The 18,724-nt window shown below is 44.3% G+C and overlaps 1 protein-coding gene across 1 annotated transcript; it reads right to left on the bottom strand.

Annotated features, from left to right (window-relative positions):
- Nucleotides 1–330: 330 nt before the first annotated feature.
- Nucleotides 331–7,112, bottom strand: LOC104525306 (vitelline membrane outer layer protein 1). The gene is made up of 4 exons (XM_010168419.2): nucleotides 7,105–7,112; nucleotides 2,109–2,298; nucleotides 1,351–1,445; nucleotides 331–616 (listed from the first exon to the last, which is right to left on the bottom strand). The coding sequence occupies exons 1-4, from the start codon at nucleotides 7,110–7,112 to the stop codon at nucleotides 331–333; spliced, it is 579 nt and encodes a 192-aa protein (XP_010166721.2).
- Nucleotides 7,113–18,724: the final 11,612 nt, after the last annotated feature.

Below are 18,724 nucleotides of genomic sequence, written 5' to 3'. Positions count from 1 at the left end.
AAAAAAAAAAAAAAAAAAAAGGCTGAGAAATCTGTTCCTCAGCTCTGAGCAATTGTCAGAGATTGGGCATTTTTGCAGTGATATGCCAGCAGCTACATGATGTGATAATTCTTGTGACCATAGTATGATTTGGTAAGTATGAGAAGCTATGCCAACATAGTGGTAGCTGTAAAAGACATCATCATCTAAGGCACTGGCCGGTATGGCAAGATATAAGCACTCAAAACATCACAGACATGTCCCAGTATAAATCTAGAGCCAGGCTTTACTGATGTTTCATTTGCTGTTGGATATGGGATGTCTAGGCAGTGATGCAGATGGAGCAAGTGCTCATTTACAACAGAAGAACTTCACATTGTTGAGCGCTGTGTCATCCTGGAGCCCCTGTGAAGGCTCTACCTTGGTCTGGAGACCACATAGGTTGCAGCTATTGCTCCATGGGCCAAATCTACCCCATGACAGTCCATCACCTATTAGCACAGTTGCATCTGAGCATCTGAACTGGATGTTGTTGGCTGCTGTGTCGTCACCTACTCCTTGGGACTCCTCTGTTCTCAGTGAGAAGGAGATCAGGTAGCCTCCAGGGCAAACCTGGAAGCTGGTCCAGGTACCCCACCTGACAAAAAAGCAGACAGAGGAATATCTGGACTCTGCAAACTGCTCTGAAGTTCTCCTTCTCCTTACCATGCTGCCCTCAAGCTTAACACTTCCTTGCTCACAGCAGTGACCAGGGACCAGCACAATGACCTGCTGCAGTTCAACACCCCTTACTTTCTCCTTTTTTTCCTTCCCTTCCAAGGATGTTGTATTCTCTTTATTAGTATCTCATAAGAAAAATAGCAGGAAGTTCAAGATTGAATAGTTACGATTCTGGTGGAAACTCCAAGGACAGCCTGAGTACATGCTTTATGGTGAATCCTTGACCTGTCTGAGCAGTACACACCAGGTTGCAGGGACACTCATCCAGAGATGCAGCATTGTTCACTTCAGCAGGCCTAGGGCTTCACCCAAACAATTTCTAAATGTATGGTTAAAAACTCCTTTCCTCGCATCTGCCCCATGTATTGCCTATTTCCAAGAAGGACTCTAGCCCTGGGACTATACTTGGGTTGTGCACAGTGCTCTGCAAAAACTTCAAGAGCAAACAAAAGGTGATAATGTGAAGTAACTCTGTTTAATTACCCTTAAAATGAACAAAACAAAAAACTCGACCACCTGTTTTAATTTACTTTATACCCCATCACTAAGCAGACAAAACAAGTCAAAGAAGAGACCCCTGCAAATGGTGTCACCTGTGGTTAATTTGTGAGCTGGTGCATGACATACAAGGGAAAAAGCAGTGTTACTTACTTCCCCACCATGGACTCGATGACTGAGTCATCTTGACAATGCAGGCGTATGCCGTTCAGAGCTGTGTCATCTCTTCCAAACTGGGAGAGCTCCACCTGCAGTAGAAGATACACAGGGACAGAGGTAAAGGCAAGGGGGGGAAGACTCAGGAAAAGTCCTTTAAGTGGCAGGCATATAAAGTCCCAATTCCTTTCTGTAATGAGAAAGATAAATATCTTGGGAAGCAGATAGAAAAAGATGTCATACTGGGAAACTGTAATGTACCTACATAACCCTTGTAACATGTTCTTCTCTGTGTTTTCTATTTCTAATTCAACATGTAAGTTGGAGACTCTGAGTCCCAGGAGAGATGCTGGAGGAGGCTGCCTCTCTCCCTGACTCCAGCAGCAGATTTGGCACTGACGTGGCTTCTCCCAGCAACATCAGCCACATGGAGACTATACATCTGCCAGCACACCTCTGTCCAGTTTGAGAGCAAAACAATTCTGGCAGTAGCCCTGATTTTGCTGTATCTAACAGAAACCTTTGTTCCTAAAAAGAAACCCCCATATTTCTCTTTACTGATGTAACTGTAGTGGCAACATTTTCTAGGCTAAATTTAAAAAAACTATTAGTAGTTTTATGTACAAAGTACCATAATCAGGAAGAGAAAAAACTGCAGAAAGTCCTTAGACTCTGGAGAAGACCCTCCTGGGAGGTGGAGAGCTGTGTATCAGGACACAGGGACAGGAGATTGTGGAAAACAAGGAGAATTTTACCTTCAGCGCAAATCCATTGGCATAACCATAGCGGCAAAATTGCTGACTCCCCCACTTTCCCCAGTGGCCTCCATTGGGCACAGTGAGGACAGAGGTGTATTCACGTGCCCCTGTGCCCGGGGTGCAGAGAGAGAGGTGCAGGATGAGGCTGGCCGCTGGCATAAGGAGCTTCATCTCTTGCACTCTGCATCTGCTACAGGAGAGCTGGTATGTGGACAGGGGAATTTATACCCTGCCGAGGGAGCTTGCCTTTCCCCACCAGTCCATCGACAAACACATAGGAACAATAGTTTCCACACGAGCAGTGACACAGCACTTGCTGACCCACTCACACAGGAGCACAGAGAGCTCAACAGCCAACACGCATCAGTGCTGTGGTTGCAAGGGTATCCACCATCACTGAAGGGTTATAGCGAGACCTGCGTGCTCCTTGCAGTGCTCATGGTGCCTGTGGAGCAACTTGGCAGAGGCTTGATATCGACTCCTGCTGCTGGCTGTGCATATACTTGGCCATGGGGATGTTTGCCTTTTGAGAGAAACTGTCAAAACTGTTTTAGTTATTGCTGCATGTCTGGCAAGACAGGTCACACTATACAAAGAAACACAGGGGACCTGGTCTGAAACAAAGCATAAGTAAACTCAAGCCTTGTGTCTCCCAAAACCCTGTGTTCAATAGGATTCCTGGTAAGCTTGACATATGTATAGGCTATTTATAGTTTCAATGCTGTCTTTTTCACTGTGATTTTTATTTCAGTAAAAAACACCATACTTTTTGACAAGCTTAACTGAAGTCAGACATGCTGGGATGCCCACAGTGATTCTGAGAGAGACAGAAAAATAAATGCCATTGGGAGGGGAGATAGAAGGCAGAAAGGTGATCCTGAACTTGAACAGTCTTTGAGGATGCCAGGATGCAGGGAAAGGTAAATTTGAAACCCTGGAGTTGAGAATTTCTTAACTTATAGAAAACCAATTCTCCCTAGGGCTCTTAGTCAGGCTTGCAGGGTCTGACAGAAGCTGTTTCTCTGTTCAAGAGGCAAAGAGTAGAATACATTTGAGAAAAGTATCTCAAGGCTCAGGATTTTATAGTAAGATAGGGTGGCAAACCTTGAATTACTAGAAGACAAAGAGTCTCCCTCTTCTAGGTTTGTCTTTCAGTCTCTGCTCTGCTCCCTCTTGTCCCATCAAGAGATGATATTCTCTGTCCCACCCTTGGCTCTGTACTCCCCTTCTGCTTGTCAGTGCTTTGTGCAGGCGGCAATATCTGCAAATGGAGATGATGGGAAGCTGGACGAGCCTTTCAGTGGAAGGCACCCAAACAGCACAGCATGTAACGGAGACACAGATTCCTTTTTAAACCAGATCATTCATCTTGCTTCTCCAAGGAGGGTGTCAAAGCCCAGAGGAAAGATGCTTTTCTTTGCAAGGACCGTGCAGTCCCAGCTGGTGAGCCAGGTGTGTTTGCTCAGACAGGGTCACACGGTGGCAGCTGGGGACACCCAGACCTGTCCTTGGCTGCACATGAATGGAAAAAAGAAGAAGGAATCGGAAAGAAATGACTGGGACCTGGTGTTAACATTTCAAAAGAAGCAGCAGGATCCCCACGTTAATTTCTCCTTTGTTGGCCTCAAACCTCCGGCAGCAGTGATGCAGACCCACAGCCTGGAAGGACACACCCACCCACCCTCAGATTCTGCTCCGATCAGGAGACCCCCATCTCTTCCCAGTTCCAGAGGGAGGATCCCAGGGCACACTGAGCCCACAGTGTGACAGAGGAGCTGGGTGATGCGGGAGAGTGGTGAGGCCACTTTCAGGGATTTGGCCACAAGAAATTACTCCTACTCACACTTCAGAGGCCCCTGAGAAAACTTGAGCCCAGGACGAGAACTATCACTCTGGGGCTTGGGAAATGTCGTTTTCTCCATTCATAACCAAAGAAACTACCTGGTAACTGGGATGCTGAAAGTGAGATGCCTTGGACTTGATTTCAGAGTACACGATTTAGACAGCACTTAGTATGTACAAATGTCACTGATTTCTGTTACCATGTAACAGTGCTAATTTTGTCTGGATGCCTTGGAAAGTTTTCCAAGATCAGCTAACCTCAAATATCAAAATAAAAAAACTCTACAATGGTGAGATCCAGATCTCTTACTGACACAGGTACCCTGCTTTCTCACTCCTTCTCCTGTGTCTTCATATCTTTGAAATAATGTCAGAACACAGTCTTAAAGAAAATTAGCAAACTGATTAATTTGATTAGCAAAACATGACTACACTAAAATGATGATGATACAGGGTATTTCATGTTTTCATTATCCATCCAGATGAATACAATTATTTTTGCAAGCAGAGGAGCATAAAAATTATGCCACTATTTTCCAGCTTTTATAAATAATTCTAAAAATTTTAAAATAGAGTTATATAATATTAACTGGTATCATAATCTTATAAAATTAATATTTTGATGTGATGGAATTTTAAAATATATATAGAAGATGCAAAATAAAATTATATCTATGACATATAAAATCATATACCATACACAACTTGCTTCATTTTATTACATTATTGAAAAAAATATACATTAGCAGCTCATTAAAATGAATTTATTTCTGATTTTTACATTTGAAAATGCCACACACTTAGGAACACAAATTTTATTTGACACTGTTCTGTGTTGTCTTTCTCATATTCCCAATTTCTTATGTTCATGTAAGTCTTCTGCTACCCAAAGGACAATGATCATTTGAGAGGCTTCCCAGACTGCCCAGTCTCTTCCTATAGCTTTTGTAAAGCACAGCATTAGACTGTGAAGTCATGCAAGACCACACCTGCGTTTTCTAGCTCCTGTTTCAGTGTCCAGTGGCTCTGCTCTCCATTCACAGCCCACATGCCTCCACCCTACTCCTGATGGTCTGTCAGGAGCTCTGCAAGGCCATGGAGATCCTGATGTATTTCAGTGTGGTATTCTTTGGCTATGTTCTGAAGAAGGACATGCACTAGGGTCATTTCTATTGTTTAATTATTTAAAATTGTAAGGATTGAGCATTTTTAAAACCTAGTAATTAGTATTATTTCTCTGGCAGACAGAGAAAATTAGTTCCTATCACCTCCTCTACTATGTGTTTTGTAGAATTCCCTGTAAATCTTTCTATGTGGATGAAAAGGACCCGGGGGTCCTGGTGGACACCAGACTGAACATCAACCAGCAATGTACCCTTGCAGCAAAGGTGGCAAATGGTATCCTGGGCTGCATCAGGCAAAGCATTGACAGCAAGTCAAGGGAGAGGATCCTTCCCCTTTACTCAGCACTGCTGAGACCACACCTGGAGTCCTGCATCCAGTTCTGGCCTTCTCAGTACAAGAAAGACATGGACATGCTGGAGAGAGTCTAATGAAGGGCCACAAAGATGATTAAGTGACTAGAATGTCTCTCCTATGAGGAAAGGCTGAGAGAGCTGGGACTGTTCAGCGTGGAGATGAGATGACTCAGGGAGGGATCTCATCCATGTGTATAAATACTCGAAGGGAGGGTGCAAAGATGATGGAGCCAGGCTCTTTTCAGTGGTGTCAGTGACAGGACCAGAGGCAATGAGCACAAACTGACACACAGGAAGTTCATCCTTAACATCAGGAAACATTTTTTTGCAGTGAGGGTGACTGAGCACTAACACAGGTTCCCAGAGAGGTTGTGGAGTCTACAGCCTTGGAGATATTCAAAAGCCATCTGCCCAAGGTCCTGGGCAACTGGCTCTAGATGACTCTGCTTGAGCAGGCAGTTGGACCAGATGACCTCCAGAGGTCCCTTCAACCTCAACCATTCTCTCACTCTGTGATTCTGTGAACTGGAAGAGTTGTCGGCAGGAACAACAAAGCAGCACAAATGGCCATGAAGATAATCTCAGTGACGGTTTTTGAGTGAGGGTTGAAGGCAGCAAGTGCCCAGGATCTCAGGAGAGCAGTGAGGTAGGCAGCATCCACCAAAGAACTCAGTAAGTATAGAGGGGCAGTTTTGGCTGAATTTCTGTGTGCTCAGGGCTATTTTATACCCCTCCCACTCTGTTTACCAAGGCACTGGTTGCTACCCAACAGCTCTCAATAGCCATGTCCCTCAGCAGCCTCAGTGTCCGAAGTGGCCACTACAATTGGGTATAAATCAGGTGTAAATCATACAGCCTGGCTCTGTTAAACCTCCCTCACCTGCAGCTTGGGGTGAAGATGAGACACCCCACAGGTAGCTGCATCCTGCAAAAGAACCCACTGTCTCATGGAAAACAGTAAATTGGCAAAACCAGAAATCACACCTATTGCCAAAGAAACATGAAAGGGCAATAAAGAACCTATTATGTTCTACGAAAGTATGAATAAGCAAAGGGTTGTATTATCTAGAAAAAACAGGTGTGATTCTGACTGAATATAGACATTTACAGTGCAGATGTCTCCATCTGAAATAATCACCATGGGCTCCCTTTATAGCCACTGAGAGAGACAATATGATGACAATAGAGAGAAACAGATACCTTCACATGAACCTCTCCCTAAAAATACCCATTCATCTCTGCTGACTCCAGGGAGGCATGATCCCCATCTGGACTAGTCTTATAACCTCAATCTCTTTTTAGGCTTTAGTAGGCTAAAAACAGTAGTGCTGAATTAGAATTAGTTTACAGTAACATGGGCAAATGTTTAAGAGAACATGAGTAATCAAATTATGTGCTGTCTGGTCCTCATTTTCTCATTTGTTAAATTGACTCAGATTAACAGAAAATAGAACAGCAGGAAAAATGCAAGTGAGAGACGTCAGAAGTGAGACAAGAGCCAGGATTTTCTAGCTGCATAAGCAGACAAAGATGCTTTACAGCAAACAGACTAAGTATAGCTATTTCTCAGATGTAGGAGGAGACAGCTTTGAATTAGTGATGAAGTGTAAAGAAGAGCTCCACTCTGAGCTTTGGTCCTCATGTTGTGAACTTGTTTTCAGGCAATTTCCTACCTGCCCATGACCCCCAACTTTAATGTAAAACTTTACTTAGAAACTTAGTCAGTTTGGTCATAATCTTACCTACTAGGCTGAGCATCCTTTAGTGTTTTTTAACACAGAAATCACAATCTTTACAGTCTCTCTTAATTTTTATTTCTGTATTGTCAATAAAACTTCCTTCATCTATGAATTATGTATGGGTTTTTTTCTATAGCTTTATTCCTTATTTGTTCATTGTAATTTTTGTTTACAAAGACTAATTATTTTAATACTTTCTTGTGAAACCCTAACTGCCCTACAGTGGGAGCTCTCAATTTCTTTCAGTTTCAGATTCCTTTCTGGAGCCAGCATGCCAAAACTGTTTATGTTTGCCAGAGTGCCACAGAACAATCCTCTCTATAAATGGATATGAGATAAAAAACTTGAAGAAACATACCAAGACAGCTCATCCATGCTTGCAGCCCTAAGGCAGGATCAGTCCGCACCTAAGTGATCCTGAAGGATGGAAGGTTGTTTGTCCAACCTGTGCTTGAAAACTTTCAATTATAAACACACTCCAGATCCCTTAAGCAAGTTGGACCAGCTCTCCTAGCCTTTGTTGAAATACAAGATAACTGATTTTTCTTATCCATAACAGTATAGTTTATTAATTTTTTCCCTCCCCAACCATTGACATACATGAAGACTGTCATCACATCCCTCTTCAGTCTTGTCTTCCTACTAAATAATCTGAATTCTTTCAGTCCTGCTGCTTATATAATTTTCTAGATCTCGTGTTTTGTGGGGTTGGTTTGGGCGATTTTTTCTTTGCTCTGCCCTATCAGTAGTTCTACAGGTTCCTTGAATTTCGTAGTTCAGAACCATACCTAATATCCCAGCTAAGATGAACAAAAATGCTAAGGAGAGAAGGGTTATTCAGTGTGGCTGGAAGCTTGCGCTTCTGTTTAGGCTTTCCAGTAAGATTCCTGTCATTTTCACAACAGTATGACAATGTTGTCTCAAGTTCAGGTTATGATCTGTTGCACTCAGAATTGCTACAGAAGATCCCCTCCCCTTTCCTTCACACTAAATTAATTTCAGTATTACTTGCTACCCGTCATGCCCACATAAGAACTGAAAACACATAAAGCGCTCACTTGTCAGTAGATCCCATGTGATTTCTACCTGCATAGGACGGCCAGCAAGCAAATCAAACAACCTTAAGAAATTTGCTGAGCAGAAAGAAAGCAGAGACTCTGGCCAGTAACAAATAAAATGTTTTGCTCATGTCTCATGGTTGTTTACACTTTTTACACTAAGACTTTCACTTGTTTTGATCAAGGCTGTGTTAGGGGTCAGAATCAGCAGGGAAGGAGGTTCACATATAAGGATCAGACAATAGTAGCTAAAACAGTAAGCCTATCTGCTTGGGCAGGATTGTACAAGGGCAGCGGGGATGGAGAGAGGTGCTGTCTGGCTGCAGCCCAGGTGTGCTGGCAGGAGGTGGAGGGAAGCTGCAAAAGAGAACAGCTGGGACCTGCAGATAAGGACATAGCAGACAGCCCATCTGTACCCAGGGTACAGGACACCATCAGGTGACAACAGGCTCAGACACAGAGGTTTAATCTTGCATGTGCTGTTTTCTAGACCTATCATAATTTTTGTTGATCTCTCTGGACTGTACCCAGCTTGTCACACCTGTTTTGAACAGCATTTCAACACAGACCTTGCCATTGCAATGTGATACTGGAAAGATGGAAAGTTTCTATTTGCTTATTTTGTTAAAATGCCCAATTAAATAACAACGGTAGGACTGGCACCTCCCTGTGGAACCGCTGCCTCACCAGTCACTCTCTTTCAACTCTTTCTGAAGGTGGCTATTCTCACATCAGTGTAATACTTTGCACCTGTTCTTATTTTGAATTTTAGCCTGATCCTCTCCTGTCTTCAGCATCTCCTCGATTGCTGCCATCTATAAATTTAATAAGCAAACTCTCTGTTCTACCATGCAAGTCATTAATAAAAATATTGAGTAATTCCAGACCCAGAACAGTCTCCTGTGGAACATGGCTCAATATATGTTTCTACAATTGGATCAGACTTTTGACATTTTTTACCACTGATTCAAATTGCTAATTAACAAGAAAAAAAAATAAAAATAAAAAAAAAGAGACAGACTTTCCTGTAGTGTAGATTTACTCACAGCCAGGGACCAAATCTAAATTTAAACCTACTCCAAATCTGTGACTATATCTTCAACTAAAGATCACTTCATATATGAAAACTCTAGCAATTTATTCTGAAAACGGATTGGGAAAAGTTCTCAGGATTAGCCTTAAGCACAGCTTCAAGGCTCTTCAGTCCCCTGAGCATGAGTGTTGTGGCATATCTACTATGTCCAAAGTGAACCATCTCCCTGCTCTATGTCAGGATCCTTCTCCCCTGTTTGTGTGTACTGTGTTCAACTAGTGCGCATCTGGGCTTTGTTCTCCAGTGAACCAAGTGGTTCCCTTCGTGGGGACAGTCTGGCACCAGCTACTGCATATTCTGCATTAGGACGTAGATCGATCAGCAGAGTGGAAGCAAGTCAGACCTCAACATTTGGCCATGGAAAGCTGTCTGGTGCTAATTTCCAGCAAGGGTACTTCAGTCCCAGAGTGTTCCCTGTAGAGAGCTGGGACCCCATAACTGCTCTTGTCACTGACATCACCTTCTCCAAGCTCCTGCTGGTGGATCTTGACCATCTTCCCCAGTTCCTTTCATCCTCCTTCGGTTGCCCTGTGGAAAAAGGCAGCATGTGCTGTGGTTGGGTTTTGGCATGCAGTGGCAAGGGTGGCTATGCATGCTAGCTCAGTAACTCCAAGCCCAAAAGAGCAGATTGCGGTCTGCTCAGGGTTAGAGGAGGGAGAGAGGGAAGGAGGGAGGGAGGAAGGAGGAAAGAAAAGAAAGAACTCTGAGATGTATGCTCATAAAAAGATTGCACCCTGGCCTACAGTCAGAGCCATGGAATGTGATGGTCTCTACTACACCACATTTTGACAAAGAGTATTAAGGCCATCACCGTAAAATGAAGACTCATGGGAGAGAGACCATGTTCTTAAAGGAAACCCACATGTGGAATTATAATCCCCTTCCTACTCTGGAGCAGGGTAGAAATACTTTATGGTCATTGGGAATTACTGCTGGCCACTGCAGTAATTGCACTGGTGGGAAAACTCAAGCAAAAGTCTTCTCTCTCTCAGAAGGTCTTTGCAGGCAATCATGCTGATCCAGACAATTTACCGTGAAAGAGATTCTGTCATCTACAGTTAGCCATCCACATCTGGAACTGATGCTGCAAAGTCTATTGATCCAGCAAAGCCTTTAAGCACAACATTAATCTTCTGGACTTCATTTATATTCTTAAAGTTCAGCAAGTGCTAAAGGGTTTTGCTGTACTTAAACTTGCAGCACCTTAAAAGCTTAGACCTTCAATTAGCAGGCTTTAACCAAGGTCCCAAAACCTCATCACTGACCAGTAGACTGCTGACCTGGGAGGCAACCCTGATCCTGACACTGCCTCATTGCTCCTTCATCGTGAAACAGTGTGAGCCACAGTGGTTTAGACTTGATAGCTTTGCTTGGGGATCTTGACTCACACCATGTGGGAGGCTCTGGACTAACCAGAAGATAAATCATGCATGATCAGCAACTTTGCTGATGAGTTACTCTGGGATGTCTCTCAGGAACAAATGACTATAGGGGAATGCTGGTTGAGTACAGATTAACCCAAGATATCCTATACTTGCTTATAGTTCAGAGTGAAAACATGAAGGCTATTCCTTCTGAGTTATGAATAGGTATTTCTTCTGGGGTTTTGAACATGCTATCTGTTTGGCTTCAGCTCCTGCAAATGCACTGATCCAAACCTCCATCTATTACCTCACCTCTGTCATAAAAGTCAAGAGCAATAACTGGTCACCACCTGCAAACAATGGTAGCTGTTTGGGGCTTGATCTATTTATTATTTACATTCTGTTAAAACACCGATCTGGAAAGCTCCAGTTATTTGCTTTGGGAGTTTCCATACTGTTCTCCACTGAGGTATCCAAGGCCTCCACAAACGTTAGTTTCTCTTGTGAATTGAGAGAGTGACATTTCTCCGTGTAACAGTCCAGGCACCAAGGTGCATAGACTAAAGACAAAAGAACCCATACACTGTGAATGCCAGGTTTCCTTGACTAGATTTCAAGGTTTCAGGTATTACACAGGATATAATAGATTCAAGACAGAGCTACAACTGCTTGCAGAAAACTTCGTTCTGTAGCTGAGACTCTGGTGTCTCAGTGCAAACAAAGCAGAAAACAACCAGTGGTTAGGAAGCCATCTATGAATGACTGAAGTGATCTACCTTGAACCACCAAGGGACATGACAGAGATGTCCTAGGCAGCATTCATGCTCAGTCAGGGCTCAGGCACCAGTCCCCAGGCCCTGTCTTGCTGCCCAGTCATCCCAGACTGACCATATCCAGACACTGGCTCCCTGCATATGACCCTTGTGCCAAGATCCAGTTCCCCTTGCAACATTTTCTGCTTTGTCCCTTGCCCAAAGACTTGGAAAGGAAAGGAAAAAAGGGACAATTCTCCCAGCATCATTGAAAGTGTAACATTAAGTGGGGGCATTTATGCCACATCCCACTAGTTCCTGCCATCATGGCTGATGCTGAGAGCTGCAGGCAGCAAGAAAGTGCTCAGGACATAGAACGAGTAGTGGAGAGGCAAAGAGAGGAGGTGGATATCTCTCTCCTTGCACCTAGGTCCTGACCATTAACACGAACAGAAGCAAGGGGAAGCCAGCACAGCCACAGGCAGAAGGCAAGGGAGCCACTGCCCCAGCCCAGGAGAGGGTAGTGTCCATCTCCCCTCAGAGCTCTCTCTGGCAGCCACAGAACCCTCTCCCACCTCCTCCCCCAGCCACGTGCTTTTGTGCAAGCCCACCTGGAGAAGGCTATGCCAGTGGGACAGTAGAACCAAAGTGCTTGCTGATAAGGGGAAGCCTCTCTTCCAATGGCTTGCTGTAGCTTCCACGTCTCCTGGTTTGGGGTGCTCACCTGCAGCCAGCCATTGGGAAGGGAGAACAATTGCTGTGGAAGAGATTTTGGACGTGAAGAAATCTTGTCTCCTAGAAAAGGCAATGGCTTTTCTTCACCCCAGCTCCTACCTCCAGTTTCAGACCATTTATGCCTATTTATGCCCTTGTGGCCAAGAAGGCCAACAGTATCCTGGGGTGCATTAAAAAGAGCATGGCCAGCAGGTCGAGGGAGGTTCTCCTCCCCCTCTACTCTGCACTGGTGAGGCCACATCTGGAATACTGCATCCAGTTCTGGGCTCCTCTGTTCTAAGAGGGACAGGGAACTTCTGGAGAGAGTCCAGCAGAGGCCACAAAGATGATCAGGGGCCTGGAGCATCTGCCTTACGAGGAGAGGCTGAGAGAGCTGGGACTCTTCAGCCTGGAAAAGACTGAGAGGGGATCTTATCAATGTCTATAAATATCTGAAATGTGAGGGCCAAATGGATGGGGCCGGGCTTTTTTAGTGGTGCCTGGTGACAAGACAAGGGGCAATGGACAAAAACTGGAACACCAGAAGTTCCGTACTTAAGGAAAAAACTTCTTTACAGTGAGGGTGACAGAGCACTGGAACAGGCTGCCCAGGGAGGTTGTGGAGTCTCCATCTCTGGAGATGTTCAAAACCCGCTTGGATGCAGCCCTGTGTAACCTGTTGTAGGGAACCTGCTTTGGCAGGGGGGTTGGACTAGATGATCTCCTGAGGTCCCTTCCCACCCCTACCATTCTGTGATTCTGTGATTTTTCCCATGTCTCCCATATCTGGTTTCTGGCCCCTCTTTATGTGATTTTAGAACTTCTGACACTATGTTATTTGTGTATAGCACAGGTAGTGCTTCAGGAAGAGCAGGGGCTGTGTCTCTGCTTTCTGTCCTTCACCAAGACAGGTGAAGGTGTGCATCAGGCCACAGCTGTTGTTCCAGCAGTAATCCTTCCCTCCTTGGGGCTGAAGTACACCCAGCAGAGATAGAATAACCAGTCCAGTTAATGCAGTTGCTGCCCAGGCTCTTCTGCATAGGTGAAAAATGCATTTTTTGGTTACATTTAGTGTTCACACTAATTAGGGATGATAAAGAGATGTGGAGAGGGAATACATATGATGGATATTTTGTCAGACTTTGCATTCCAACGCTACAGGTGGCTGAAATGTTGACTTTTTACAACAGTGCAAACCAGTATATTTTTCCCTAATCTCCTCCTCAGAAATGTCTGAACTTGAAGTTTTACAGATGTGAAGTTTTACCGTTTTTCAGTTGTGCTGCAGTACACAGCACAAGAAGTTTCACCACAAGCCTTTATGATGCAGCAAAGCTACCACCAACTGAAAATAGTTGGAAAGGAGGACTTGAGCAATCTAGTCAGTACAGCTGTTCTTCCTCCCCTCCTCTACTGCTTCTGTAAGTCTCAGATGATGTTTTTTTCTTTTAGCAGAAGCCATTTTCCCACATCCATACCCACTACAAGTTGCACTGGACTAGTGCTGGTTTGCACTCTCCTCCTGGCTGATGGCAATGGGTAGAAGCTTTCTAATGCCTTCTGCTCTGGAGTCACCATAGAGCATAGGTACCCCCCGTGCTGATAGGAACTGACAGTCTCTGAATAGTCTTAAAATTTCTGTGTGGGTGTGAATGAAAATCACCTGCCCTGAGAACTTCTCACAGAGAGGCTAGGTGCATGTGAGTGACATCTCATCTTTTTACATGCTTGTAAATCTATGTGCAATTATTAAAAATTGGTTAAATGCTTCAGCAAGTATAAGTTTGTTTAGTTTCCACCAACGCCTGCCACTCCAGCTGTCAGTGAAGCATTAACAGAGAACTGGTGATATGAACTGGGTCTTGCCCACGGCACATCCCCTACAGCAGCCCTACAGGAAGCCCACTTCATTTTTTCCATTTGCTGCCCCATGAGGGTTTTCAGGCAGCCCCGAGAGTTTCTTCTCATAAAAGACTCATCCTGACCGTGCCAGGCTCCACTTATTTGTCTCACTGCTCTAACCTGAAAGAGTCTGCCTACATGCACCTGCCAGTCATGCCACTCTTGGCACGTTCTTGAAACCTTGAAACTGTTGTTTCCATTTCTTTCCCCAGTGTTCATCCCTCATAACATACTCACACTAGACATGGGAGAGACCCTCATGTTCAGCACCAGAATAAAGGGGATACCAGAGAGAGTCTCAGCCAGCATGCAGAAGTAGCCACATAGATGTAGGGGGAAGGAGCAGCAGAGAGAGAGAAGAAAGCAGACACCTTTTTTCTTTCTATGGCATCACCACCAGGTCAAAGCCCTTTCTCAATGACTCTCTTCACTTCTTCAGGTCTGTGTGGGCTGCAGCCAAAGGGCAGGTCTGGGTGTTCTCGCTGCCACTGTGTCACCCTGCCTGAGCAAACACACCTGCCCCTTCAGCTACTCTCTTGGATTCTTGCTTGGTTTCTTATTTCAGGGAAAAAAGGTAAGTGGTTTGATGAAATATCCCCCTTTCTCAGCTATTTGCTTGTGCTGAGGTTCCTTCTTTTTTTGTACTCAGGTAAAACCCCCATGTGCCATGACCTTTTACAGTGGATCTTTGTGTCCCAGTCTTGTCACCCTTCGTCCCTTCAGAAAACATTTTCTTGCATCACTTTGCTGAGTCTATCTTGTCCTAAGTATTAAATTAATTACATAAAATACTATATGAAATGAATAATTGGTAACTCATGCTACACAAGTTCTTGAGTTTCCAATTTACCTCTTAGAGTGTTTAATTCTCTAAGTAATTTTAAAAAGGACCTAAACTCCTCAAGCACTGTGCACTGTGGCATTGGTAGAATAGAAATTTGCAAATTCATGTCACAGACCTCCACTATCTGAGTGGGGATCACTACTGTAGGAGAAGTAAGTTGCCATTTTTAGAATGTAAGTTTCACTGTCTATCTCCCTCAAACCATAGCCTTGTCATCATTCCAGAAAACTTCCCAGAAAAACTTTTGCATTGAGTCAGGCACTGCAACCACAAATGGAAAATTTCAGCACAAATGGTTGTAGACTGGAAAAGTTAGAAGCAACGGAAATCAGTCTTAGAGAAGCAAACAGTAGGAAGTCTCAATACGTATTGCTAGCACACCTGTACACAGCAACAATGCATATATAACTTTCCCTAGAAGAGAATGTGAACATCATGCTGGGTCCGAATATCTTGCAGTTACTCTTAAAAATAGAAATTTATTTCAGGTGGAACCAATGAGTTCAATGAGGCCTCTAACAGGCTTTAGTGTGCACACAAACACTCAGGCTGTGCATGCAACAAGGAGAGAAAATATGATAAAAGTAGGAAAGAGAAATATACTTTATAAATGAACAAGTAAAGTCTCTTACTCTTAATATACCTTTGAGCAGCACCATTCTTCTCTCCCATGGCAGAGTTAGGGTCAGGGTCCCAGGGTCCTCGGGGCTGGAAGTCGCCCAGCACCTTGCTTGGTGGAAGAGTTTAAAAGAGATAAAACATTATGGTCTAGATAACCAATGGCTGGAGAGGAGATGGAATAACTATCTGCAGAGATCTGCACTTGTTAACAATGGTGAATAATTAGAAGCAATATTAGAAAGGAAAGTTTGAAACTAAGAAAAGATTTGCCCAAAACAAGCCTTAAGCGTCAGGCAAGACTAGAAAATTTAGCCATTGCATGTCTTCTAACAAAGCCAAGAGATGACATTTCGTCAGTGACATAGACCGTGGGATCAAGTGCACCCTCAGCAAGTTTGCAGACCTCACCAATATGAGTGGTACTGTTGACATGCCTGAGGGGAACAATGCCATCCAGAGAGACCTGGACAAGCTCAAGAAGTGGGCCTATGTAAACCTCATGTGGTTCAACAAGGCCAAGTGCAGCCCTGCACCTGGACTGGGGCAACTGCTGGTATCAACACAGGCTGTCACAGGATTGAGAGCAGCCCTGTGGAGAAGGACTTGAAGGTATTGGTGGAAGAAAAGCTGGACGTGAGCTGGCAATGTGCACTTACAGCGCAGAAGGCAAATTGTACCCTCGGCTGCATCAAAAGAAGCTTGGTCGACAGGTCAAGGGAGGTGATTCTGCCCCTCTATTCTGCTCTGGTGAGACCCCACCTGTAGTATTGCGTCCAGCTCTGGAGTTATCAGGACAAGAAAGACATGGGGCTACTGGAGTGGGTCCAGAGGAGTGTCACAAAAATGATCACAGGGCTGGAGCACATCTCCTATAGAGAAAGGTTGAGAGAGTTGGGGCTGTTCAGCCTGAAGAAGAGAAGGCTCTAGGGAGACCTTATAGCAGCTTTCCAGTACCTGAAGCGGGGCTATAAGAAGGATGGAGACAGACTCTTTAGCAGGGCCTGTAGTGATAGGACAAGAGGTAACGGTTTTAAACTAAATGAGGGTAGATTCAGACTAGATAGAAGGAACAAATTTTTTATGCTGAGGGTTGTGAAACACTGGAACAGGTTGCCCAGAGAAGTGGTAGAAGCCCCATCCCTGGAAACATTCAAGGTCAGGTTGGACAGGGCTCTGAGCAACCTGATCCATTTGAAGATGTCCCTGCTCACTGCGGGGGGGTTGGAGTAGATGATCTTTAAAAGTCCCTTCCAACCCAAACCATTCTATGATTTTAAAATTCTATGATTCTATGCACTTCTGTGCTGGCAAAAGGTAGATATGATTTTAAAAACAAAAAAGAGCTATCACAAGAACTGCTAATTTCCTCAAAGGGAGAAAAATGCAGCTGTACGGGGCTTGTTGTGAAACTCTGCTTGCCTTGCTGCTAGGACCTGCCTGCGTGCACCGCTCCAGGTGTCACAACCACAGAGACTTTCCTCAGCAGAAGGTTTCATTTGCCAAGTCCTTAATTTTCCATTTATTTCAGGTGACCCTGGCTTTCGCTGGTTTGCATGGCAAGGTTTTGTGCCGGGTCGGACATGGGGGAAGCTTCTGGCAGCTTCTCACAGAAGCCACCCCATGTCCCCCCCCCGCTACCAAAACCTTGCCATGCAAACCCAATACACCCATCTCTTCAGAACTGCAGGAAGCCCACCCCCAGGGCTCCCCATGGGGGCTGCAGGGCAGTGGGGTGAGGATAGGCTACGAATGGAAAACATTGATATACAAACTGCCCACCCTTCCACTGCCTCATGTCAGTGACAGCCAGGGACTGTGCTATCAGCAGGCCAGAGCTCAAACCGAGATACTCACCAGGTTCCTCGCCCAGGGGCTTGGTCTCCTTTTCTCCTGCTGCTTCCAGGACATTTTTGTCCTCCTTCCTAATAAGGAGGTTCTTGGGGCAACTGGGTGAATCCCCACTGTTACTTTAGTGGATATATCATTGGATTTGTATTGAAGGTAAAAGTCTTCTCCACTTCCAGTAGTGTCCTATGACAGCTACCCACATGTCATTTACTCCTTCTGAAAATCCTTGATCCCAGAACACGATTTTCCACAAGTACCACCGTCTGTGGTGACAGCAGTTCACAGTCTCCCTGATTGCATGTCAAAACTATCTCATATCTGGTTTTCCCCCTGCATGTCCGGTTTTATCTGTAATTTTATGCAGCTGGAATATGAATTTTCTCCATTTCTTGGAAAATTTATGGACATTTCCCCAGAAAAATAAGGCAATCCTATCCACGAAGGTATGAACCCTCTTAACTTTCCCTAGCTGTCAGCCTCTCAAATCTGTGTTCCCCTCATCTTTACCTACTCCTCAAAGTAGGATTTCGCTCAGTCTTTGAAGTGCTTTGAATGCTACAATTTGTATCTACACACTTCGCTTGATTAACGCGTGCTTTGGGGAATTTCCTCAGTGCTTTGATCCTTTTGTCCCTTCCTCACCTGTGGGCATGTATGGAACGGCAAAGCCCCTGAGTTTCTTGAAATACAAGTCCAAAGAGCTTGGCCGTAATAGCTTCACCAGTGAGGCTGAGGTCTTCTCATTTTAACCGCATGTCTACATGAGATGCAGTTATACAAGAAAAAAAAAAAAAAAAAAAGAAAAATGTTTGGGTTTTTTTTTTTCTCTCCAAACTAGGACAAGCCACTGTGGAAAAATATTCTATTAACAGTGTGTGTCTCTTCTATGGCCACATCTGCACAATTTTATCATGTAATTAGACCTTGGCTCCTGCCAGTGAGGGATCTATTAGTGAAAAGCTCCCCAGACAAAGGAAATCCTTAGTGCATAAATTAATGCAAATGAAGCCTGGGCTCTCCCCTCCTATTCTGCTTGGAGCTGTTATGATCTCTGTGTTGCGGCAAGAAATGAAGGTATTGCTGGAGCCTGGTGACAACAAGCTGATGAAAGGGGAGACAAGGGCAAGTCAGTCCCCTCATTTTTTTCCTCATGAGGTCCAGGACCTCAGCTTTAAAGCCTTGATGAGAAGGAAATATGCAGGAAACAGTTGTCTTTGTGGATCAGTATTGAAACCATGTGCTGTGTCAACTTCAGTTCTAATTGATTTTTTTTTAAGAGATTTATTTAAATCAAAAGATGCACAGAATTTTATTTAACCTCTGAATAAAACTGAATTGTTTTTTTCTGGTCTTTCAGT

Source organism: Antrostomus carolinensis, unplaced genomic scaffold (genome assembly GCF_000700745.2).
Source record: "Antrostomus carolinensis isolate BGI_N321 unplaced genomic scaffold, ASM70074v2 scaffold5595, whole genome shotgun sequence".
In the NCBI taxonomy this organism is placed as follows: domain Eukaryota; kingdom Metazoa; phylum Chordata; class Aves; order Caprimulgiformes; family Caprimulgidae; genus Antrostomus; species Antrostomus carolinensis.
Note: the sequence above shows the minus strand (reverse complement) of the source record. Positions and strands in the feature narration are given on the sequence as shown.